Raw genomic sequence first — 26,515 nt, 5'->3', positions numbered from 1 at the left:
TTTTCAATATGCAACTGCTCCTGCTCACTAAAAAACAATTACTACCTTATCCTCAACACTTGGTCCCATTATTATTTGGGAGGATGTAGTGTAAATCTCTGCTTTTTTTAATATATAATATTTCTTGCTCAACGTGTGTCACATTGCCGTACAAGAGCAGTTTAGGACTTGAATTGGAGGTTGTGTTTCTGAATGTTTCTTCAGAAGAAAGAAATGACAGCTTTACAGATATTGGGAAGCAACTGTATGGACAAATGTAGCACTTATCTGTATTCTATCTCTTCATGCTACTGCATTATGTTGTATGTTACAGACAGGATGGGGTTTAATTTAAACAGTCCTGATTTCTCCTCTCACTACCCGTCTGTAACCAGAAAGGTGTTTTGATTTTTGATTTCACCCTTTAAAAGCGGTGATATATTTCCCAGGCTCTTAGTTTTGGTGTGAACTAATTTTCATTAATGATCCCACAGCAAACTTGAGATAGGGTTAGTTTATTTGCATACACTCAAAATGCAGGAGGGGGCATCGCTATGTAGCCCCCCCGAGCATTTATCCAATAAAAGAGGGATGGAGAAGGAAATATTTACAGGGCAAAGGCCACGAGTAAAGAATTATTGTTTCACATGAGTCCAAAATCCTGAATCAAAGTCCAATGGTGAATTCCTTCACAGAGGTCAACAGGCTGGACTGATGCTAGATATTTGACTTTTCCACAATGTGATAGGCATGCAGAGAAGAATTAGTATTATAGGCAATGGTATAGAAATTCAGAAGCCTTAGTCGAAACAGTATAAATGGGGGACAGGCATTCAAACCTGGACACGACCATTTTTCTGAGCTGTTGCTTGCTAGATGGAAAATGGCAGACTGAGTTTTGCAGCTCCACAAGGCAGTAATACAATTTTCTTCCAGCTAGGGATTCATGTCACATGGCTCCCACCTCTCCACTTTGGCTTTGACGAAGTGTGTATATTCTTTTCTCTGGGTTCCTAAGGTTGTTAATGTTCCGACCATTAAGAATTACAAAGGACCCTTTGCAGGGCTCTTTGTCCTAGCAGACTAGTAGACTCTAGTGACCAGGCCTGGCTTATGAAATGTGGATGGCCTTTGTATAATTCCCTTTGAATTTGGCCCCTGTAGTCCACAGAGCCATTAGTGTATCTTCAGGGATAATAAGGTGTAAATTTCTTCAGTACTGCTAGATTAGCTCCTATTGTTTGAAGGTCACAGCCAGACAGGGCTTCAGTCATTTTTAAAAGATCATTATCCAGTTTTAAAATTTTAGGACATAGCCATGATAAGACGTGTGTGTGTATATATATATATATATATCATAAAATATAGTGTGTTCTTAAACTCAGTTACATACATCAATGTGCTGAACTGTCTGTCTGATACATAACAAGGGTACATAGCAAATGAAATTTATGAAATTACTGTGCTGTGTTGGCGTTTTCACATGATAAATGCATGTGTTTTTTAAATATTTACTTATTTTCTGTCAATTGTATTTGCATATGTGGCTAGGTCAAGGTACATAGATTAGAGCAACAGTTCAGACAGAAACACCTGATGCGTAAACATAATCAGATTTATTGAGAGCATTGAGCACTTTTAGAATGTAACATAGATCTTTCCTGTAATGTGTTCAAAGGTCACAGTGCTTGGATGGCAACATGGTATTCTGCACAGCCAGAAAATAGGATGATTTTGTTGATTTGAGAGTCTTGAACACCTGTGTTGCCTTTCTTACTGCGACTGGTTATTGTAGGATCTCCTGAATTTATTCTGCCTAAACTGACTTATTGAGATGTTTTATCGCAAACATGGTGTTGAATCTCATCTGTCTTGTGTGTACAGTAGGCACGCATGAAACTCTATACCACTGTTACAGATAGCTACAGTGAAGTGTTCACTGTGTCACTGTTGAATTTGGAAACGGGTAATATGGCTGCACCCATGGATTCATCGGAAGGCTCGGAATATATCAGAGGGCTCGAGAACCATTTAGTTTGTATGTTGAAAGAATGGATATTGTTTTCAGAACAAATAACATTTTGCAACTTGAAAGTGAAAGTGAAGAGGTCAAGACTCAGAGTAAGGCAATTATTGAGCACAAGAAAGTAATTTTGCTGTCACTGGGTCAAAATCCTGGAGCTCCCTCCCTAACAGCACTGTGGGTGTACCTACACCAAATGGGCTGCAGCGCTTCAAGAAGGCAGCTCACCACCACCCTCTCAAGGGCAACAAGAGATGGACAATAAATGCTGGCCCAGCCAGTGAAGCCCACATCCTGTGAATAAAATTAAAAAAAGAAATTAGCCTGGAAGTGTACAGCATGCTAACAAATCTTCGGGCTCCCTATGAAGAAAAAGATGTGCCATTCAAAACAATCATCACCATGTTTGAAGAATATTTCAACCCTAAAGCCACTAGAGATAGTGAAAAGCTACAAATTTGGAACCAGAAATCAGAAAGGTAGTGAAACAGTTGATGCTCCATTGTGGGACGGAAGAATTTATGACTGCATTCCAATGTTGGCACATTCTTAGACTGTGCATTGCAAGACAGATTTGTGTGTGGGTTGGTGGACGGGAGAATCCAATCAAGTTTACTGAACACACAAAATCTTACATTTGAGCTAGTGTTAATGCTTGCTCTTTCCATGAAGATGGCAATGAAGAATCCTCAGGAATTTTGTCCTACACAAGTGACTAGTACTGCTTCTGTCCACAGCCAGAAGGCTTCTGCCAAGCCTAATATATGGAAACCTGATCAGAAGAGTGCTGGTGATAGCAGTTTAGTGACTTCTTATTGTTGTAATGGCAACCATATGGCCGAGGCATGTATACAGAAATGTCAAATGCTTTAATTGCCAAAGAAAGAGCATATTGCAATGTCTTGCTGAGCGAAGGCCAAAACAGGAAAGAAAACTCATTCCAGTAATGGAACACAGCGATGTCAAAGGGTTGGAGTTTACAATCTTGAAATGAATCCACAGTGCCTAAGCGAAGAGCAGCTAGGGCTGCACAGCATTTATGCCACTAGCAATCACTCAAATAACAGCAACTTTTGTACAAATGTGTTGGTAAATTAACAGTACGTCAACATATGAATTGATACTGCTGCAGGTGCTCCTTTATGACTTGTGCAAGAGCAAATTGTACCTCTACTGATGTACCTCTAGCTGAGAGCACAGTTCAGTTGAAATCCTACTCTGGTGAGGTCTTAGAAATGTGTGGACAAATAGAATGCAATGTCCAACATATGGACAAATCCCTCAAGTTGTCCACTGTTGTAGCAAAATACGTCAACAAAGAAATGTGAATGGATAGTGAAAGTCGTCGTACTCCCAGAGGACCTTGCTCTTTCATTAGAGAGAGACAACTGGTGGTGAGTTTAACCTAGGGGTCACCGCACCTCAGGTGAGGGGTGAAGTTGAGAAGGCAGGGCCTTCATGGATGACCTCAGCCAGTACGGGAATTGGACCTGCACTGTTGGCGTCACTCTGCATCACAAACAGACGTCCAGACAACTGACCAACCCCCAACCTGTGAATGGATAAAGACTGGCTTGGATAAAGGCTAGCTTCACAAGCTGAAGTTATATTGGAAGCATGTTTTTCAAGTTGTGATGACCAAGAAGCTTGATCAGCTATTGAATAGTTACAACAACATTTTCAAGGGCAGCTATGAAGGCATAATCAATGAGGAAGCACACATCCAAATCAGACCTGATGCAAAACCAATATATTGCAAGGTTAAGCCAGTTATTCATGTTTCCCAGGTTGAAGACAAACTAAAGAAGTTAGAGAGAAATGGTGTGCTAGTGAAATTGATCATAGTGATTGGGTAACCCCAAATGTAGTGGCACCCAAGTCAGACAAAACCACATGACTGTGTGGGGACTACAAAGTCACAATAACCCAGGCAGTGGATAATGAGCAGCATCCCTTACTGAATTCCCAAGATTTGTATGCAGAATTAGTGGCATTCAAGCTATTCATGAATTTGGATTTGTCTCATGTTTATGCACAGCTCAATGCGGATTGAAAAAGTCAACAGTATATCATGATAAACAAGCAAAAAGGGTTATACTTCTACATGAAGCTGCCCTATAATGGTGAAGCTTTCTTAAAAAAAAGCAATCTTCCTAGCTACAATGGGATAAGATACAACTTGGGAGCATTGTGAACTGTGGGGAGGATAGTGTAGAACTTCAAAAGGACATAGGCAGGTTCATAAAATGGACGGACAATGGCAGATGAAATTTAATGCAAAGAAGTATGATTATATTCATTTTGATAGAAAAATTGTGGACAGACAATACAAAATAAAGGATATAATTCTAAAGGGGTGCAGGGGTAGAGGGACCTGCATGTATGTGTGCCTCAATCATTGATGGTGGCACGACAAATTGAGAGAATGGTTAATACATCATACAGCATCCTAGGCTTTATCAATAGAGGCATGCCGTACAAAAGCAAGGAAGCTTTTGTTAAACTTCTATAAAACTTATATAAAACACTGGTTTAGCCTCAACTAGAGTATTGCATCTAGTTCTGGGCACCACACTTTAGGAAGGATGTGAAAGCTTTAGAGGGGATGCAAAAAAGATTCATGAGAATGGTTCCCCAATGAGGAACATCAGTTATGTAGATAGGAGAAGTTGGGCCTGTTTTCCTTAGAGAAGAGAAGGTTGAGAGAAGATTTGATAGAGGTATATAAAATCATGAGGGGTTTGACAGAGTAGGTCGGGAGAAACTGTTCCTATTGGTGGAAGGTCGAGATTTAAGGTCATTGGCAAAAGAAGCAATGGCAACATGAGGAAAAGCTATTTCACCCAGCGATTAGTTAGGATCTGCAATACACTGGCTGAGAGATGGTGGGGGCAATTTCAATCAATGCATTCAAGAGGGAACTTGATTATTACCTGAAAAGGGAGAATGTGCAGGGCTACAGGGAGAAGGCAGGGGACAGGCACAAGGTGAATTGTTCCTTCAGAGAGTCAGCACTGGCCTCCTTTTGTGTTGTAACCATTCCATGGTTCCATGATTTTGCAAGGAATGCTACATTGCTTATGCAAACAGATGAGTTGCTGAAGAAAGATGTGAAATGGAATGGTCCAAAGCATATTAAGATGCTTATGATGTACATAAGAGAAGCTTGACTAGTGATGCACTACTCGTTCATTCTGACATAAATCGCAGCCTGAAGTTAGCATGTGATGCTTCAAGCTATGGAGTTGGGGGGGTGATCAGTCACACTATGGATGATGGTCAAGAGAAGCTGATAGCGTTTGTGTCAGGAATAAATGTAACATATGCAAATAGATTTTAAAAGGTGCTTGAAATCATCTTTGGACTGTAAGTTTCACCAGTTTTTGTTAAGTAGTCACAGATCAAAAACCTCCATTAGCTATCCTAGGAGCAAAATCGGCAAAAGCAATGATGGCAGTGCTAAGGATGCAGTGTGGGCTATACCTCTCACACAACATTGCATACCGTAGTTTGAAAGAAAATGCTATTGCTGACGCGTTATCGCATTTGACACTTCATTCGGATAGTAGATGATGACTTTCCTTTCACTGCAATTGAAATTGCAGCTGAAGCTCAGGCTCTTTGTTGAGAAGAGTCTACAAACAGACATTGAACGGATGGACAGAAACTGACCAGTGTACAGAAGAGGAACTGAAACCATTCGACAGTTGAAATAATGAGTTGTTATGTGAGCAGGGCTGCAACAGTCGGGGTTATGGAGTTCAGTCAAACAGTTTGGTCAAAAACTTCAACATGACAAACAAAATGAGCACGTTTGTATTTTTGGGATCCCAACACAAGTCACGCAAGTGGGATGTGAGAAATGTAGTAGATGTGTGTGTAACTAAAACGTACTTGGATGAAATTGACAGAAAAGTGAGAATGTTCATGTGGATCACATGATCCGAGCAGAAGGTGAACTGAAACAAGAGGGGAAGCAGCATAAAATATTCATATATATATAAATATATATATATATATATATATGTGTGTGTATCAGCAAATGGCATGTTGGCCCTTATTTCAAACACATTGGAGTACAAGAATAAAGCATTCTTGCTACAATTGTACGATTCTTTGGTGAGTCCACACCTGGAAGACTATTTGCAGTTTTGTGTCTGTATCTATGGAAGGATATACTTGCATTGGAGGTGGTACAGCAAAGGTTCACTGGTTTAGTCCCTGGGATGAGAGGGCTGCCTTCTGATGAGAGGCTGAGAAAATTGGAGTTTATCTGGAGATTAAAAGAATGAGAGGTGATCTCATTGGAATATTCAAAATTATGAAAAGGTTTGACAGGATAGATACTGAGACGTTGTTTCCACTGGCTGGGGAATCTAGAACAAGTGAGCAGAGTCTCAGAACACAGGGCTGATCACTTAGAATTGAGATGAAGAGAATTTTCTTCACTCAAAGGGTTGTGAATTATTGGAATTCTCTATCCCAGAGGGTTGTGGATGCTCCGTCATTGATTACATTTTAAGGTTGAGATAGAAAGATTTCTGGTCTCTCAGGGAAACAACGGATATGGGGAGTGGGTGGGAAATTTGAAGGCGAATATCAGCCATGAAAATGGTGAAAGGCACACCTGGCTCGACAGGTCTTCTCCTGTTGCTATTTCTTGTTTTCTTGACCTAAGTCCACTTATTCACATGAATGGCGATAGCAGAAGACATCAGGTCATTTGATGAGTATAGAAATGCTTGAAAGCATCTCTTTTGGAGAATTCCAAAATCAAAGGATTTGATTGGGATGATTCTGGACAATGATGATTCTCCTGTGTTAAATCTCTACTGCAGAAGACAGATGACGTGACTTCTTCAAATCAGAAAGAAGGAGAATGCTCAATATGGAGAAATTGATTAAATTCGATGACAAATGCAGTGTGTTCAGTGAGATGTTTGCATCACACCATGTATTCTCTGGAAAACAAACTTGGCAGTATTCTTCCAAATTAAATTATTTGAAACCAACAATTAGATTTTGTTGAGAAAAGATAATGATGTGATTGCTGACACCATGTCGATTACATTGCTATTGCTCAATTAGAGCTTTTGCAGGCAACTTGAGCCAAAAACGATCTGAAGGACAACAGTAACAATTACTCAAGAGAGTTAATCAAATGGTATTTTGGCTAAAATTATTAACCTGCTCTTTATGATAGTAGTTGCATTTCCAACTTGCTCCTTCAACTAAACTAAATGATGCTCATCTCTAAACATTACCTAGGAAACCAATGCAGCCAGTAGTGAATTATTATTCTGTACCATTTTCTCTGGTATTTAGGGCCAAAACCAACTGCAGCAACAGGAAGACCAACAACTTCAGGGATGACCACCAGTGGTGAGCATTGTTCTTATCCTCATCAGCATATAGTATTAATTTCTGCAATTAGTGAAATAATATTCTGCAACATTTCCTTTGCTACATAGCGCCAAAACCAACCACAGTGACAAGTGTGTGTCCTGCTTCTGAGACTGGCATTACTAGTGAGCAGAGCTTCATCAATATCATTAGGTATAATTAATTAAGAGCAATTTGCGGTTTAATACTCTGCAATATGACCTCTGCTACATACGGCCAACACAACCAAAACAGAAAAGTAGCAATCACATTGCTGGGAGTGCACTATAGGCCCCCAAACAGTCAGAGAGAAATGGAAGAGCAGATATGTAGGCAAATTTCAGAGAAGTGTAAAAATAATAGGGTAGTAATAGTGGGGGATTTCAGAAGGAACTCACTGCCTGAAAGGTTGGTAGAGGCAGAAACACTCATAACGTTTAAGAAGCATTTGGATGTGCACTTAGAGTGCCATGGCATACAAGGTTATGGGCCTAGTGCTGGAAAAAGGGATTAGAATAGTTAGGTACTTGTTTGACCGGCGCAGACTCAATGGGCTGAAGGGCCTTTTTCTGTGCTGTAGACCTCTGTGACTCTATGACTCTATAACCTATGGAGACAGGTATTCCTATTGTTTCTCAAACTAGGATTACTGGTGAGGATATGTTTTTTCATTGTCATGTGAAGTTTCTCCTGCCAACTCTAGGCAGTCAGGGATCTTGATGTTGGTGAAAAATTGAAGTTCATCATATGTTGACTCCATTCACATGGAAGTATGTAAATGAGTGCCAGATGAGTTGAGCCATGTAATTGTTGGTAATATTCTTACGTCCTGAATGTGCTTCTTTCATCCTCAGCACTGACATTGGTTTCTGATGGTAAAATTGTCAAATGATAGTCAATGCTTTTGTCATCTTTGGTACAATTTCTGTGCCCTATGTTAAAAAATATGAGCACAAGTATCTTGGTATTTTACTTGCCTCACTACTTATTAATGCATATTTATTTTGAGATTGAAAGACCTTCTCACTGAAAAATTATTGGAAAAGTGATATAACAGATATCTGGCATTATCAAGTATAACTTTCAATGGAGGACGGTGCTGTTCAATAAGCTTGTTGAATTTAATGGATAATGTTCGATGTGTCACTGTTGCACGACTGAGAGCATTAATGGGAACACTTTTGAATTAAAAATAGATACTAATAATGAAGACTGCCCAAAACCTATTGAACAGTGGATTTGACAGTCTCCATTTGTGTTTTTGATGCAAGTATTAAAATGGAAAATTTGGGATTATTTGCTTTTTGCTTTCATGTTTTGAAGAGCTAGGAGCTTGCTGTCATTAATTTTGAAAACCCCAATACACTTATTTGCATGCATGATGATAGCAGAAGACATCAGGTCACCTGATGAGTAGAGAAATGCTTGTCTGTCCTGAGAAGAGAACGTGCTTGAAAGCATCTCATTTGAAGAATTGCAAAATGAAACGATTCTTTTCGGGTGATTTTGGACAATGATGATCCTTCCATGTGAAATATCTATTTGGAAAGACAGACAAATTTATTTCCTCAAAACGAATAAAGCAAAGTGCTCATTATCGAGAAATTGATGAAGTAGTGGTGAGAAGTGCCAGGGGTTCAGGGAGATTTTTGAATAACACCCTTCAGTCTTTGGAATTTAAATCATTTAGAAACCTTGAAAATATAATTTTTGCTGGTAAACAAACCCTCAATCTTGTCAAGAAAAGTTAATGAAGTGTTTGCTGACACCATGTTATTAAAGATGTTCTTTTCTGAAAAGATATCCCTTTTGCAGGCAGGAAATGTAGTCCAGGAATTGCTCTGAAGGGTAACCACTACAGTTTGGGAAGGGAATTACTGATAGGAAAATTTAGGGATAACTATAGTTCTGTTGCTTGCCTTTGAAGAAGAATTTCTAACTTGGCCCATCAGCTGATCGAAACAATGCGAATATCTAAACATAAACTGTTGAAACCACAAGTAAATTAATATTCAGCACCATTTTCTCTGGTATTTAGGACCAACACCATTTGGAGGAACAGGAAGACCAACAACTTCAGAGACCACCATCAGTGGTGAGTATTGTTCTTCTCATCAGCATGTTAAGTTAATATTCTGCGATTCGTGTATTAATATTCTGTAATATTTCCTCTGCTACACAGCGCCAACACCAACTACTGTGACAGGTGTAATATCCGCTTCAGAGACCGGCATTACTGGTGAGTAGAGCTCATTCTTGTCATGAAAAGATAATGAAGTGTTTGTTGACACAATGTCATTAATGATATTCTTGCCTAAAAAGCAAATGTCTTTTGCAGGCATCTTGCTCCAGCAACTGCTCTGTAGGTTATCCGCTAGAGTTTGAGAATTGAATTGGTGATAGGAGATTTTGGGTATAATTATTTTTCTGTTTCTTAGCTTTGTAGCATCATCTCTAGCTTGCTCCTTCAACTGATGTAAATTTAGTGTACATTTTCTAGGAAAGCGATGCAGCCAATAGTGAATTAATATATTGCACCATTTTCTCTGGTATTTAGGGCCAACACCATTTAGTGGAACAGGAAGACCAACAACTTCAGAGGCCACCATCAGTGGTGAGTATTGTTCTTCTCCTCATCAGCGTGTTAAGTTAATTTTCTGCGATTTGTGTATATTTCCTCTGCTACATTAAATATAATCTTTCCTTGTAAACAACCGCTCATTCTTGTCGACAAAAGATAATGAAGCCTTTGTTGACACCGTGCCATTCATGATATTCCTGCCTGAAAAGCAAATGCCTTTTGCAGGCAACTTGCTCCGGCAACTGCTCTGGAGGTCTACCGCTAAATTTTGAGAATTGAATTAGTGATAAGAGATTTTGGGTATAATTATTTTTCAGCATCTTACCTTTCTAGTATCATCTCTAACATGCTCCTTCAATTGAAGTAAATTCAATGTACATTGTGTAGGACAGCGATGCAGCCAGCAGTGAATTAATATGCTGTACCATTTTCTCTGGTATTTAGGGCCAACACCATTTGGAGGAACCGGAAGACCAACAACTTCAGAGACCACCATCAGTGGCGGTGAGAATTGTTCTTCTCCTCATCAGCGTGTTAAGTTAATTTTGTGCGATTCGTGTATTAATATTCTGTAATATTTCCTCTGCTACATAGTGCCAGTACTAACTACAGTGACAAGTGTACTTCCTGCTTCAGAGACCAGCATTTCTGGTGAGTAGAGCTTATTTCATTTCATTAGGTGAAATTATTTCAGAGCGGTTTGTGATTTAGCGCTCTGCAATATGATCTCTGCTACATAGGACCAACTGCAGCTCCAGGGACAGGCATTGCCATGGTTTCAGAAACCAGGATTACTGGTGGGGACATGTTTTCTCATTGTCATGTGAAGTTTGCCCTGCCAACCGTAGGCGGTCAAGGGTCTTGATTTTGCAAAATTGAAGTTCATGATATGTTGAGCCCAATCACATGGAAATGTATAAATGAGTGCCAAATGAGTTGCTCCACAGTATTATTGGTAATGTTCTTACTTCATAAATGTGCTTCTTCATGCTTTGTTCTGGCAGTGGTTTCTGATGGTAAAATTGTCAAATGATAATAAATTGTTAACGCTTTGTGTAACCTTAGGTACAATTTCTGTGCCGCATTTTACAAAATGTAAGCACCACCACCTTGTCCCTTTACTTACCTCACTGCTTACTGATGCATATTTGTTTTGTGATTAAAAGACGTGTTGATTGAAGAGCTATGAGAATTGTGACTGTTACCAGTTATAGTAGATATGTGGCATCGTCAAGTATTTCTTTCGGTCAAGCACGGAGCAGTTAAGTAAGCTTGTTGAATTTATTGGAGTCAGTCCGATGTGTCATTGTTGGATGAGTGGTTGTGTTATTGGCAATATCTTTGAATTAGCAAGCGATACCGATAATGAAGACGGCCCAAAAGGTTTTGAGAAATGGAGGAACTGGGGCCTGACAATTCCATTTGTTTTTTCGAAGCAAATATTGAAATGGAAAATTTGCGATTATTAGCATTTTTGCATTTGTACTTTGAAGAACTATCAGGTTGCTGTTATTAATTTTAGAAACCTAAATGCACTTATTTGAATGAATGATGATAGCAGAAGACATCAGGTTATCTGATGAGTCGAGAAATGCTTGTCTGTCCTGAGGCCAAGAGGATGCGCTTAAAAGCATCTCATTTGATGAACTTCAAAATGAAAGGATTCTTTAGGGGTGATTTTGGTCAATGATGAGGCTTCCATGTGAAATATGTGTTTGGAAAGACAGACAACATTATTTTCTCAAAATGGAATACAGCAAGGTTTCCATTAGCAAATAATTGATGAAGTAGTGATGAGAAGTGAGTGTCATGTGCTGAGTGGGATTTTGAAATTGCGCCCTTGAAGTTGTTAGAAATATCAATCAGTTTGAAATCTTTCAAATTAAGTTTTGCCTGTTAAGAAGCACTCAATCCCGTGAAGAAAAGCAAATGAAGGATTTGCTGACACCATGTCATTGAAGATATCATTGCCTGAAAATGAAGTGCCTTTTATTGGCAACTTGGTCCAGGAATTGCTCTGGAGGATAACCTCTACCTTATGGGAAGGGAATTGCTGCTAGGATATTTTATGTATAATTATTGTTCTATTCCTTATCTTTGTAGAAGTAATTGTAAGTTGCTCCTTCAACTGAACTAGATGATGCGAATATCTCAACATTATCTGAGAAGCCGATGTAGCCAGTAGTGAATTAATAATCTGTGCCATTTCCTCTGGCATTTAGGGCCAACGCCATTTGGAGGAAGAGGAAGACCAAGAACTTCAGAGACCACCATCAGTGGTGAGTACAGTTCTTCTCCTCATCAGCATGTTAAGTGAAATTTCTGCGATCCGTGTATAAGTATTCTGTAATATTTCCTCTGCTACATTAAATATAATCTTTCCTTTTCAACAACCGCTCATTCTTGTCAACAAAAGATAATGAAGCGTTTGTTGACACCGTGTCATTAATGATATTCTTGCCCAAAAAGCAAATGCCTTTTGCAGGCATCTTGCTCCAGCAACTGCTCTGTAGGTTATCCGCTAGAGTTTGAGAATTGAATTGGTGATAGGAGATTTTGGGTATAATTATTTTTCTGTTTCTTAGCTTTGTAGCATCATCTCTAGCTTGCTCCTTCAACTGATGTAAATTTAGTGTACATTTTCTAGGAAAGCGATGCAGCCAATAGTGAATTAATATATTGTACCATTTTCTCTGGTATTTAGGGCCAACACCATTTGGTGGAACAGGAAGACCAACAACTTCAGAGACCACCATCAGTGGTGAGTATTGTTCTTCTCCTCATCAGCGTGTTAAGTTAATTTTCTGCGATTTGTGTATATTTCCTCTGCTACATTAAATATAATCTTTCCTTGTAAACAACCGCTCATTCTTGTCGACAAAAGATAATGAAGCCTTTGTTGACACCGTGCCATTCATGATATTCCTGCCTGAAAAGCAAATGCCTTTTGCAGGCAACTTGCTCCGGCAACTGCTCTGGAGGTCTACCGCTAAATTTTGAGAATTGAATTAGTGATAAGAGATTTTGGGTATAATTATTTTTCAGCATCTTACCTTTCTAGTATCATCTCTAACATGCTCCTTCAAGTGAAGTAAATTCAATGTACATTGTGTAGGACAGCGATGCAGCCAGCAGTGAATTAATATGCTGTACCATTTTCTCTGGTATTTAGGGCCAACACCATTTGGAGGAACCGGAAGACCAACAACTTCAGAGACCACCATCAGTGGCGGTGAGAATTGTTCTTCTCCTCATCAGCGTGTTAAGTTAATTTTGTGCGATTCGTGTATTAATATTCTGTAATATTTCCTCTGCTACATAGTGCCAGTACTAACTACAGTGACAAGTGTACTTCCTGCTTCAGAGACCAGCATTTCTGGTGAGTAGAGCTTATTTCATTTCATTAGGTGAAATTATTTCAGAGCGGTTTGTGATTTAGCGCTCTGCAATATGATCTCTGCTACATAGGACCAACTGCAGCTCCAGGGACAGGTATTGCCATGGTTTCAGAAACCAGGATTACTGGTGGGGACATGTTTTCTCATTGTCATGTGAAGTTTGCCCTGCCAACCGTAGGCGGTCAAGGGTCTTGATTTTGCAAAATTGAAGTTCATGATATGTTGAGCCCAATCACATGGAAATGTATAAATGAGTGCCAAATGAGTTGCTCCACAGTATTATTGGTAATGTTCTTACTTCATAAATGTGCTTCTTCATGCTTTGTTCTGGCAGTGGTTTCTGATGGTAAAATTGTCAAATGATAATAAATTGTTAACGCTTTGTGTAACCTTAGGTACAATTTCTGTGCCGCATTTTACAAAATGTAAGCACCACCACCTTGTCCCTTTACTTACCTCACTGCTTACTGATGCATATTTGTTTTGTGATTAAAAGACGTGTTGATTGAAGAGCTATGAGAATTGTGACTGTTACCAGTTATAGTAGATATGTGGCATCGTCAAGTATTTCTTTCGGTCAAGCACGGAGCAGTTAAGTAAGCTTGTTGAATTTATTGGAGTCAGTCCGATGTGTCATTGTTGGATGAGTGGTTGTGTTATTGGCAATATCTTTGAATTAGCAAGCGATACCGATAATGAAGACGGCCCAAAAGGTTTTGAGAAATGGAGGAACTGGGGCCTGACAATTCCATTTGTTTTTTCGAAGCAAATATTGAAATGGAAAATTTGCGATTATTAGCATTTTTGCATTTGTACTTTGAAGAACTATCAGGTTGCTGTTATTAATTTTAGAAACCTAAATGCACTTATTTGAATGAATGATGATAGCAGAAGACATCAGGTTATCTGATGAGTCGAGAAATGCTTGTCTGTCCTGAGGCCAAGAGGATGCGCTTAAAAGCATCTCATTTGATGAACTTCAAAATGAAAGGATTCTTTAGGGGTGATTTTGGTCAATGATGAGGCTTCCATGTGAAATATGTGTTTGGAAAGACAGACAACATTATTTTCTCAAAATGGAATACAGCAAGGTTTCCATTAGCAAATAATTGATGAAGTAGTGATGAGAAGTGAGTGTCATGTGCTGAGTGGGATTTTGAAATTGCGCCCTTGAAGTTGTTAGAAATATCAATCAGTTTGAAATCTTTCAAATTAAGTTTTGCCTGTTAAGAAGCACTCAATCTCGTGAAGAAAAGCAAATGAAGGATTTGCTGACACCATGTCATTGAAGATATCATTGCCTGAAAATGAAGTGCCTTTTATTGGCAACTTGGTCCAGGAATTGCTCTGGAGGATAACCTCTACCTTATGGGAAGGGAATTGCTGCTAGGATATTTTATGTATAATTATTGTTCTATTCCTTATCTTTGTAGAAGTAATTGTAAGTTGCTCCTTCAACTGAACTAGATGATGCGAATATCTCAACATTATCTGAGAAGCCGATGTAGCCAGTAGTGAATTAATAATCTGTGCCATTTCCTCTGGCATTTAGGGCCAACGCCATTTGGAGGAAGAGGAAGACCAAGAACTTCAGAGACCACCATCAGTGGTAGGTATTGATTTCCTCCTCATCAGCATGTTAAGTGAAATTTCTGCGATCCGTGTATAAGTATTCTGTAATATTTCCTCTGCTACATTAAATATAATCTTTCCTTTTCAACAACCGCTCATTCTTGTCAACAAAAGATAATGAAGCGTTTGTTGACACCGTGTCATTAATGATATTCTTGCCCGAAAAGCAAATGCCTTTTGCAGGCATCTTGCTCCAGCAACTGCTCTGTAGGTTATCCGCTAGATTTTGAGAATTGAATTGGTGATAGGAGTTTTTGGGTGTAATTATTTTTCTGTTTCTTAGCTTTGTAGCATCATCTCTAGCTTGCTCCTTCAACTGATGTAAATTTAGTGAACATTTTCTATGAAAGCGATGCAGCCAATAGTGAATTAATATATTGTACCATTTTCTCTGGTATTTAGGGCCAACACCATTTGGAGGAACAGGAAGACCAACAACTTCAGAGACCACCATCAGTGGTGAGTATTGTTCTTCTCCTCATCAGTGTGTTAAGTTAATTTTCTGCGATTTGTGTATATTTCCTCTGCTACATTAAATATAATCTTTCCTTGTAAACAACCGCTCATTCTTGTCGACAAAAGATAATGAAGCCTTTGTTGACACCGTGCCATTCATGATATTCTTGCCTGAAAAGCAAATGCCTTATGCAGGCAACTTGCTCCAGCAACTGCTCTGGAGGTCTACTGCTAGATTTTGAGAATTGAATTAGTGATGAGATTTTGGGTATAATTATTTTTCAGCATCTTACCTTTCTAGTATCATCTCTAACATGCTCCTTCAATTGAAGTAAATTCAGTGTACATTGTGTAGGAAAGCGATGCAGCCAGCAGTGAATTAATATGCTGTACCATTTTCTCTGGTATTTAGGGCCAACACCATTTGGAGGAACAGGAAGACCAACAACTTCAGAGACCACCATCGGTGGCGGTGAGAATTGTTCTTCTCCTCAACAGCGTGTTAAGTTAATTTTGTGCGATTCGTGTATTAATATTCTGTAATATTTCCTCTGCTACATAGTGCCAGTACTAACTACAGTGACAAGTGTACTTCCTGCTTCAGAGACCAGCATTTCTGGTGAGTAGAGCTTATTTCATTTCATTAGTTGAAATTATTTCTGAGCGATTTGTGATTTAGCGCTCTGCAATATGATCTCTGCTATATAGGACCAATCCAGCTCCAGGGACAGGCATTGCCATGGTTTCAGAAACCAGGATTACTGGTGAGGACATGTTTTCTCATTGTCATGTGAAGTTTGCCCTGCCAACCGTAGGCAGTCAAGGGTCTTGATTTTGCAAAATTGAAGTTCATGATATGTTGAGCCCAATCACATGGAAATCTATAAATGAGTGCCAATTGACTTCTTCCACAGTATTATTGATAATGTTCTTACTTCATAAATGTGCTTCTTCATGCTTTTTTCTGGCAGTGGTTTCTGATGGTAAAATTGTCAAATGATAATAAATTGTTAACGCTTTGTGTAACCTTAGGTACAATTTCTGTGCCGCATTTTACAAAATGTGAGCACAAACACCTTGTCCCTTTACTTACCTCACTGCTTACTGGTGCATAATTGTTTTGTGATTAAAAGACGTGTTGATTGAAGAGCTATGAGAATTGTGATTGTTACCATTTATATTAGATATGTGGCATTGTCAAGTATTTCTTTCGGTCAAGGATGGAGCAGTTAAGTAAGCTTGTTGAATTTATTGGAGTCAGTCCGATGTGTCATTGTTGGATGAGTGGTTGTGTTATTGGCAATATCTTTGAATTAGCAAGCGATACCAATAATGAAGAAGGCCCAAAAGGTTTTGAGAAATGGAGGAACTGGGGCCTGACAATTCCATTTGTTTTTTCGAAGCAAATATTGAAATGGAAAATTTGCGAATTTTTGCTTTTTTGCATTTGTACTTTGATGAACTGTCAGGTTGCTGTTATTAATTTTAGAAACCTAAATGCATTTATTTGAATGAATGATGATAGCAGAAGACATCAGGTTATCTGATGAGTAGAGAAATGCTTGTCTGTCCTGAGGCCAGGAGGATGTGGTTAAAAGCATTTGATTTGATGAACTGCAAAATGAAAGGATTCTTTAGGGGTGATTTTGGGAAATGATGAGGCTTCCATGTGAAATATGTTTTTGGAAAGACAGACATTATTTTCTCAATATGGAATACAGCAAGGTTTCCATTAGTAAATAATTGATGAATTTATGATGAGATGTGAGTGTCATGTGCTCAGTTAGATTTTGAAATTGCGCCCTTGAAGTTGTTAGAAATATCAACAGTTTGAAATCTTTCTAATTAAGTTTTCCCTGTTAAGAAGCGCTGAATCTTGTGATGAAAAGCAAATGAAGCATTTGCTGACACCATGTTATTGAAGACATCATTGCCTGAAAACGAAGTACCTTTTATCGGCAACTTGATCCAGGAATTGCTTCGGAGGTTGCCCTCTACCTTATGGCAAGGGAATTGCTGTTTGGATATTTTTTGTATAATTATTGTTCTATTCCTTCTCTTTGTAGAAGTAATTGTAAGTTGCTCCTTCAACGGAACTAGATGATGTGCATATCTCAACATTATCTCAGAAGCCGATGTAGCCAGTAGTGAATTAATAATCTGTGCCATTTCCTCTGGCATTTAGGGCCAACGCCATCTGGAGGAAGAGGAAGACCAAGAACTTCAGAGACCACGATCAGTGGTGAGTATTGTTCTTCTCCTCATCAGCATGTTAAGTCAAATTTCTGCGATCCGTGTATAAGTATTCTGTAATATTTCCTCCGCTACATTAAATATAATCTTTCCTTGTAAACAACCGCTCATTCTTGTCGGCAAAAGATAATGAAACGTTTGTTGACACCGTGCCATTCATGATATTCTTGCCTGAAAAGCGAATGTCTTTTGCAAGCAACTTGCTCCAGCAACCGCTCTGGAGGTTAACCGCTAGATTTTGAGAATTGAATTAGTGATAACAGATTTTGGGTATAATTATTTTTCTGTTTCGTACCTTTTTAGTATCATCTCTAACATGCTCCTCAAGTGAAGTAAATTCAGTGTACATTGTGTAGGAAAGCGATGCAACCAGCAGTGAATTAATATGCTGTACCATTTTCTCTGGTATTTAGGGCCAACACCATTTGGAGGAACAGGAAGACCAAGAACTTCAGTGACCACCATCAGTGGAGGTGAGAATTGTTCTTCTCCTCATCAGCATGTTAAGTTAATTTTGTGCGATTCTTGTATTAATATTCTGTAGTATTTCCTATGCTACATAGTGCCAGTACTAACTACAGTGACAAGTGTACTTCCTGCTTTAGAGACCAGCATTTCTGTTGACTAGAGCTTATTTCATTTCATTAGGTGAAATTATTTCAGAGCGATTTGTGATTTAGCGCTCTGCAATATGATCTCTGCTAAATAGGACCAACTCCAGCTCCAGGGACAGGTATTGCCATGGTTTCAGAAACCAGGATTACTGGTGAGGACAAGATTTCTCATTGTCATGTGAAGTTTGCCCTGCCAACCTTAGGCAGTCAAGGGTCTTGATTTTGCAAAATTGAATTTTATGATAACTTGAGTTCGATAACATGGAAATGTATAAATGTGTGCCAAATGAGTCATTCCACAGTATTATTGGAAATGTTCTTACTTCATAAATGTGCTTCTTCATGCTTTGTTCTGGCAGTGGTTTCTGATGGTAAAATTGTCAAATGATAAATTGTTATCGCTTTGTTTAACCTTAGGTACAATTTCTGTGCCGCATTTTACAAAATGTGAGCACGTACACCTTGACCCATTACTTACCTCACTGCTTACTGGTGCATATTTGTTTTGTGATTAAAAGACGTGTTGATTGAAGAGCTATGAGAATTGTGACTGTTACCAGTTATAGTAGATATGTGGCATTGTCAAGTTTTTCTTTCGGTCAAGGACAGAGCAGTTAAGTAAGCTTGTTGAATTTATTGGAGTCAGTCCGATATGTCATTGTTGGATGAGTGGTTGTGTTATTGGCAATATCTTTGAATTAGCAAGCGATACCGATAATGAAGACGGTCCAAAAGGTTTTGAGAAATGGAGGAACTGGGGCCTCACAATTCCAATTGTTTTTTCGAAGCAAGTATTGAAATGGAAAATTTACGATTATTTGCTTTTTTGCTTTTATACTTTAAAGAACTATCAGGTTGCTGTTATTAATTTTAGAAACCTAAATGCACTTATTTGAATGAATGATGATAGCAGAAGACATCAGGTTATCTGATGAGAAGAGAAATGCTTTTCTGTCCTGAGGCCAAGAGGATGTGCTTAAAAGCATCTCATTTGATGAACTTCAAAATGAAAGGATTCTTTAGGGGTGATTTTGGGCAATGATGAGGCTTTCATGTGAAATGTGTATTTGGAAAGACAGACAACATTATTTTCTCAAAATGGAATACAGCAAGGTTTCCATTAGTTAATAATTGATGAAGTAGTGATGAGAAGTGAGTGTCATGTGCTGAGTGGGATTTTGAAATTGCGCCCTTCAAGTTGTTAGATTTCAATCTGATTGATATTTCTTTCAAATTAAGTTTTGCCTGTTAAGAAGCGCTCAATCCCGTGAAGAAAAACAAATGAAGCATTTGCTGACACCATGTCATTGAAGATATCATTGCCTGAAAATGAAGTGCCTTTTATTGGCAACTTGTTCCAGGAATTGCTCTGGAGGTTAACTGCTAACTTATGGGAAGGCAATTGCTGCTAGGATATTTTTTGTATAATTATTGTTCTATTCCTTATCATTGTAGAAGTAATTGTAAGTTGCTCCTTCAACTGAACTAGATGATGCGAATATCTCAACATTATCTGAGAAGCCGATGTAGCCAGTAGTGAATTAATAATCTGTGCCATTTCCTCTGGCATTTAGGGCCAACGCCATTTGGAGGAACAGGAAGACCCAGAACTTCAGAGACCACCATCAGTGGTGAGTACAGTTCTTCTCATCAGCATGTTAAGTCAAATTTCTGCGATCCGTGCATAAGTATTCTGTAATATTTCCTCTGCTACATTAAATATAATCTTTCCTTTTCAACAACCGCTCATTCTTGTCAACAAAAGATAATGAAGCGTTTGTTGACACCGTGTCATTAATGATATTCTTGCCCGAAAAGCAAATGCCTTTTGCAGGCATCTTGCTCCAGCAACTGCTCTGTAGGTTAACCGCTAGATTTTGAGAATTGAATTGGTGATAGGAGATTTTGGGTATAATTATTTTTCTGTTTCTTATCTTTGTAGCATCATCTCTAGCTTGCTCCTTCAACTGATGTAAATTTAGTGTACATTTTCTAGGAAAGCGATGCAGCCAATAGTGAATTAATATATTGTACCATTTTCTCTGGTATTTAGGGCCAACAGCATTTGGTGGAACAGGAAGACCAACAACTTCAGAGACCACCATCAGTGGTGAGTATTGTTCTTCTGCTCATCAGCATGTTAAGTTAATTTTCTGCGATTTGTGTATATTTCCTCTGCTACATTAAATATAATCTTTCCTTGTAAACAACCGATCATTCTTGTCGACAAAAGATAATGAAGCCTTTGTTGACACCGTGCCATTCATGATATTCTTGCCTGAAAAGCAAATGCCTTTTGCAGGCAACTTGCTCCAGCAACTGCTCTGGAGGTCTACCGCTAGATTTTGAGAATTGAATTAGTGATAAGAGATTTTGGGTATAATTATTTTTCAGTTTCTTACCTTTCTAGTATCATCTCTAACATGCTCCTTCAATTGAAGTAAATTCAGTGTACATTGTGTTGGAAAGCGATGCAGCCAGCAGTGAATTAATATGCTGTACCATTTTCTCTGGTATTTAGGGCCAACACCATTTGGAGGAACAGGAAGACCAACAACTTCAGAGACCACCATCAGTGGTGGTGAGAATTGTTCTTCTCCTCATCAGCGTGTTAAGTTAATTTTGTGCGATTCGTGTATTAATATTCTGTAATATTTCCTCTGCTACATAGTGCCAGTACTAACTACAGTGACAAGTGTACTTCCTGCTTCAGAGACCAGCATTTCTGGTGAGTAGAGCTTATTTCATTTCATTAGTTGAAATTATTTCAGAGCGATTTGTGATTTAGCGCTCTGCAATATGATCTCTGCTACATAGGACCAACTCCAGCTCCAGGGACAGGTATTGCCATGGTTTCAGAAACCAGGATTACTGGTGAGGACAAGATTTCTCATTGTCATGTGAAGTTTGCCCTGCCAACCGTAGGCAGTCAAGGGTCTTGATTTTGCAAAATTGAAGTTCATGATAACTTGAGTTCGATAACATGGAAATGTATAAATGTGTGCCAAATGAGTTATTCCACAGTATTATTGGAAATGTTCTTAATTCATAAATGTGCTTCTTCATGCTTTGTTCTGGCAGTGTCTCCTGATGGTAAAATTGTCAAATGATAATAAATTGTTATCGCTTTGTTTAACCTTAGGTACAATTTCTGTGCCGCATTTTACTAAATGTGCGCACATACACCTTGCCCCTTTACTTACCTCACTGCTTACTGGTGCATATTTGTTTTGTGATTAAAAGACGTGTTGATTGAAGAGCTATGAGAATTGTGACTGTTACCAGTTATAGTAGATATGTGGCATTGTCAAGTATTTCGTTCGGTCAAGGACAGAGCAGTTAAGTAAGCTTGTTGAATTTATTGGAGTCAGTCCGATATGTCATTGTTGGATGAGTGGTTGTGTTATTGGCAATATCTTTGAATTAGAAAGCGATACCGATAATGAAGACGGCCCAAAAGGTTTTGAGAAATGGAGGAACTGGTGCCTGACAATTCCAATTGTTTTTTCGAAGCAAATATCGAAATGGAAAATTTGCGATTATTTGCTTTTTTGCTTTTGTACTTTAAAGAACTATCAGGTTGCTGTTATTAATTTTAGAAACCTAAATGCACTTATTTGAATGAATGATGATAGCAGAAGACATCAGGTTATCTGATGAGAAGAGAAATGCTTTTCTATCCTGAGGCCAAGAGGATGTGCTTAAAAGCATCTCATTTGATGAACTTCAAAATGAAAGGATTCTTTAGGGGTGATTTTGGGCAATGATGAGGCTTCCATGTGAAATGTGTTTTTGGAAAGACAGAGAACATTATTTTCTCAAAATGGAATACAGCAAGGTTTCCATTAGCAAATAATTGATGAAGTAGTGATGAGAAGTGAGTGTCATGTGCTGAGTGGGATTTTGAAATTGCGCCCTTGAAGTTGTTAGATTTCAAACTGATTGATATTTCTTTCAAATTAAGTTTTGCCTTTTAAGAAGCGATCAATCCCGTGAAGAAAAGCAAATGAAGCATTTGCTGACACCATGTCATTGAAGATATCATTGCCTGAAAATGGCAACTTTTATTGGCAACTTGGTCCAGGAATTGCTCTGGAGGTTAACCGCTGACTTATGGGAAGGGAATTGCTGCTAGGATATTTTTTGTATAATTATTGTTCTATTCCTTATCTTTGTAGAAGTAATTGTAAGTTGCTCCTTCAACTGAACTAGATGATGCGAATATCTCAACATTATCTGAGAAGCCGATGTAGCCAGTAGTGAATTAATAATCTGTGCCATTTCCTCTGGCATTTAGGGCCAACGCCATTTGGAGGAACAGGAAGACCCAGAACTTCAGAGACCACCATCAGTGGTGGTGAGAATTGTTCTTCTCCTCATCAGCATGTTAAGTTAATTTTGTGTGATTCGTGCATTAATATTCTGTAATATTTCCTCTGCTACATAGTGCCAGTACTAACTACAGTGACAAGTGTACTTCCTGCTTCAGAGACCAGCATTTCTGTTGAGTCGAGCTTATTTCATTTCATTAGGTGAAATTATTTCAGAGCGATTTGTGATTTAGCTCTCTGCAATATGATCTCTGCTACATAGGATCAACTCCAGGTCCAGGGACAGGTATTGCCATGGTTTCAGAAACCAGGATTACTGGTGAGGACTTGTTTTCTCATTGTCATGTGAAATTTGCCCTGCCAACCGTAGGCAGTCAAGGGTCTTGACTTTGCAAAATTGTATTTCATGATCTGCTGAGTCCAATCACATGGAAATGTATAAAAGAGTGCCAAATGAGTTGTTCCACAATATTATTGGTAATGTTCTTACTTCATAAATGTGCTTCTTCATGCTTTGTTCTGGCAGTGGTTTCTGATGGTAACATTGTCAAATGATAATAAATTGTTAACGCTTTGTGTAACCTTAGGTACAATTTCTGTGCCGCATTTTAGAAAATGTGAGCACAAACACCTCGTCCCTTTACTTACCTCACTGCTTACTGGTGCATAATTGTTTTGTGATTAAAAGACGTGTTGATTGAAGAGCTATGAGAATTGTGATTGTTACCAGTTATAGTAGATATGTGGCATTGTCAAGTATTTCTTTCGGTCAAGGACGGAGCATTTAAGTAAGCTTGTTGAATTTATTGGTGTCAGTCTGATGTGTCATTGTTGGATGAGTGGTTGTGTTATTGGCAATATCTTTGAATTAGCAAGCGATACCGATAATGAAGACGGCCCAAAAGGTTTTGAGAAATGGAGGAACTGGGGCCTGACAATTCCATTTGTTTTTTCGAAGCAAATATTGAAATGAAAAATTTGCGATTATTTGCATTTTTGCATTTGTACTTTGAAGAACTGTCAGGTTGCTGGTATTAATTTTAGAAACCTAAATGCATTTATTTGAATGTATGATGATAGCAGAAGACATCAGGTTATCTGATGAGTAGAGAAATGCTTGTTTGTCCTGAGGCCAGGAGGATGTGCTTCAAAGCATTTGATCTGATGAACTGCAAAATGAAAGGATTCTTTTGGGGTGATTTTGGGAAATGATGAGGCTTCCATGTGAAATATGTTTTTGGAAAGACAGACATTATTTTCTCAATATGGAATACAGCAAGGTTTGCATTAGTAAATAATTGATGAATTTGTGATGAGAAGTGAGTGTCATGTGCTGAGTTAGATTTTGAAATTGCGCCCTTGAAGTTGTTAGAAATATCAATCAGTTGAAATCTTTCTAATTAAGTTTTCCCTGTTAAGAAGCGCTGAATCTTGTGATGAAAAGCAAATGAAGCATTTGCTGACACCATGTTATTGAAGATATCATTGCCTGAAAACGAAGTGCCTTTTATCAGCAACTTGATCTGGGAATTGCTCTGGAGGTTAACCTCTACCTTATGGCAAGGGAATTGCTGTTTGGATATTTTTTTTATAATTATTGTTCTATTCCTTCTCTTTGTAGAAGTAATTGTAAGTTGCTCCTTCAACTGAACTAGATGATGCGAATATCTCAACATTATCTCAGAAGCCGATGTAGCCAATAGTGAATTAATAATCTGTGCCATTTCCTCTGGCATTTAGGGCCAACGCCATTTGGAGGAAGAGGAAGACCAAGAACTTCAGAGACCACCATCAGTGGTGAGTATTGTTCTTCTCCTCATCAGCGTGTTAAGTTAATTTTCTGCGATTTGTGTATATTTCCTCTGCTACATTAAATATAATCTTTCCTTGTAAACAACCGCTCATTCGTGTCGACAAAAGACAATGAAGCGTTGGTTGACACCGTGTCATTCATGATATTCTTGCCTGAAAAGCAAATGCCTTTTGCAGGCAACTTGCTCCAGCAACTGCTCTGGAGGTCTACTGCTAGAGTTTGAGGATTAAATTAGTGGTAAGAGATTTTGGGTATAATTATTTTTCTGTTTCTTGCCTTTCTAGTATCATCTCTAACATGCTCCTTCAAGTGAAGTAAATTCAGTGTACATTGTGTAGGAAAGCGATGCAGCCAGCAGTGAATTAATATGCTGTACCATTTTCTCTGGTATTTAGGGCCAACACCATTTGGAGGAACAGGAAGACCAACAACTTCAGAGACCACCATCAGTGGTGGTGAGAGTTGTTCTTCTCCTCATCAGCATGTTAAGTTAATTTTGTGCGATTCGTGTATTAATATTCTATAATATTTCCTCTGCTACATAGTGCCAGTACTAACTACAGTGACAAGTGTACTTCCTGCTTCAGAGACCAGCATTTCTGGTGAATAGAGCTTATTTCATTTCATTAGGTGAAATTATTTCAGAGCGATTTGTGATTTAGCGCTCTGCAATATGATCTCTGCTACATAGGACCAACTCCAGCTGCAGAGACAGGCATTGCCATGGTTTCAGAAACCAGGATTACTGGTGAGGACATGATTTCTCATTGTCATGTGAAGTTTGCCCTGCCAACCGTAGGCAGTCAAGGGTCTTGATATTACAAAATTGAAGTTCATGATATGTTGAGCCCAATCACATGGAAATGTATAAATGAGTGCCAAATGAGTTGCTCCACAGTATTATTGGTAATGTTCTTACTTCATAAATGTGCTTCTTCATGCTTTGTTGTGGCGGTGGTTTCTAATGGTAAAATTTTCAAATGATAATAAATTGTTAACGCTTTGTGTTACCTTAGGTACAATTTCTGTGCCGCATTTTACAAAATGTGAGCACAAACATTTGGTTCCTTTACTTACCTCACTGCTTATTGATGCATATTTGTTTTGTAATTAAAAGACGTATTGATTGAAGAGCTATGAGAATTGTGATTGTTACCAGTTATAGTAGATATCTGGCATTGTCAAGAATTTCTTTCGGTCAAGGACGGAGCAATTAAGTAAGCTTGTTGAATTTATTGGAGTCAGTCCGATGTGTCGTTGTTGGATGAGTGGTTGTGTTTTTTGCAATATTTTTGAATTAGCAAGTGATACCGATAATGTAGACGGCCCAAAACGTTTTGAGAAATGGAGGAACTGGGGCCTGACAATTCCATTTGTTTTTTCGAAGCAAATATTGAAATGGAAAATTTGCGATTATTTGCTTTTTTGCATTTGTACTTTGAAAAACTATCAGGTTGCTGTTATTTATTTTAGAAACCTAAATGCACTTATTTGAATGAATGATGATAGCAGAAGACATCAGGTTATCTGATGAGTAGAGAAATGCTTGTCTGTCCTGAGGCCAAGAGGATGTGCTTAAAAGCATCTCATTTGATGAACTGCAAAATGAAAGGATTCTTTTGGGGTGATTTTGGGCAATGATGATGCTTCCATGTGAAATATGTTTTTGGAAAGACAGACAACATTATTTTTGGAACATGGAATACAGCAAGGTTTCCATTAGCAAATAATTGATGAAGTAGTGATGAGAAGTGAGTGTCATGTGCTGAGTGGGATTTTGAAATGGCGCCCTTGAAGTTGTTAGAAATATCAATCAGTTTGAAATCTTTCAAATTAAGTTTTGCCTGTTAAGAAGCGTTCAATGTCGTGAAGAAAAGCAAATGAAGCATTTGCTGACACCATGTCATTGAAGATATCATTGCCTGAAAATGAAGTGCCTTTTATCTTCAACTTGGTCCAGGAATTGCTCTGGAGGTTAGCCTCTACCTTATGGGAAGGGAATTGCTGCTAGGCTATTTTTTGTATAATTATTGTTCTATTCCTTATCTTTGTA

General features: G+C 38.4%; 1 protein-coding gene across 1 annotated transcript in view; it reads left to right on the top strand.

Annotated features, from left to right (window-relative positions):
- LOC144687972 (mucin-19-like) overlaps positions 1 to 10,624 on the top strand; it is a 39,525-nt gene extending 28,901 nt beyond the window's left edge. Inside the window, exons 8-11 of the mRNA XM_078554632.1 lie at positions 9,423 to 9,479; positions 9,567 to 9,623; positions 10,410 to 10,469; positions 10,560 to 10,624. Of these exons, the coding sequence (XP_078410758.1) occupies positions 9,423 to 9,479; positions 9,567 to 9,623; positions 10,410 to 10,469; positions 10,560 to 10,624 (239 nt within the window). The remainder of the gene's footprint in view (positions 1 to 9,422; positions 9,480 to 9,566; positions 9,624 to 10,409; positions 10,470 to 10,559) is intronic.
- The last annotated feature ends 15,891 nt before the right edge of the window (positions 10,625 to 26,515 follow it).

The sequence above is a fragment of the Cetorhinus maximus genome, chromosome 12 (assembly GCF_964194155.1).
Source record: "Cetorhinus maximus chromosome 12, sCetMax3.hap1.1, whole genome shotgun sequence".
NCBI lineage: Eukaryota > Metazoa > Chordata > Chondrichthyes > Lamniformes > Cetorhinidae > Cetorhinus > Cetorhinus maximus.
This window is presented reverse-complemented; position numbering and strand designations above follow the sequence as displayed.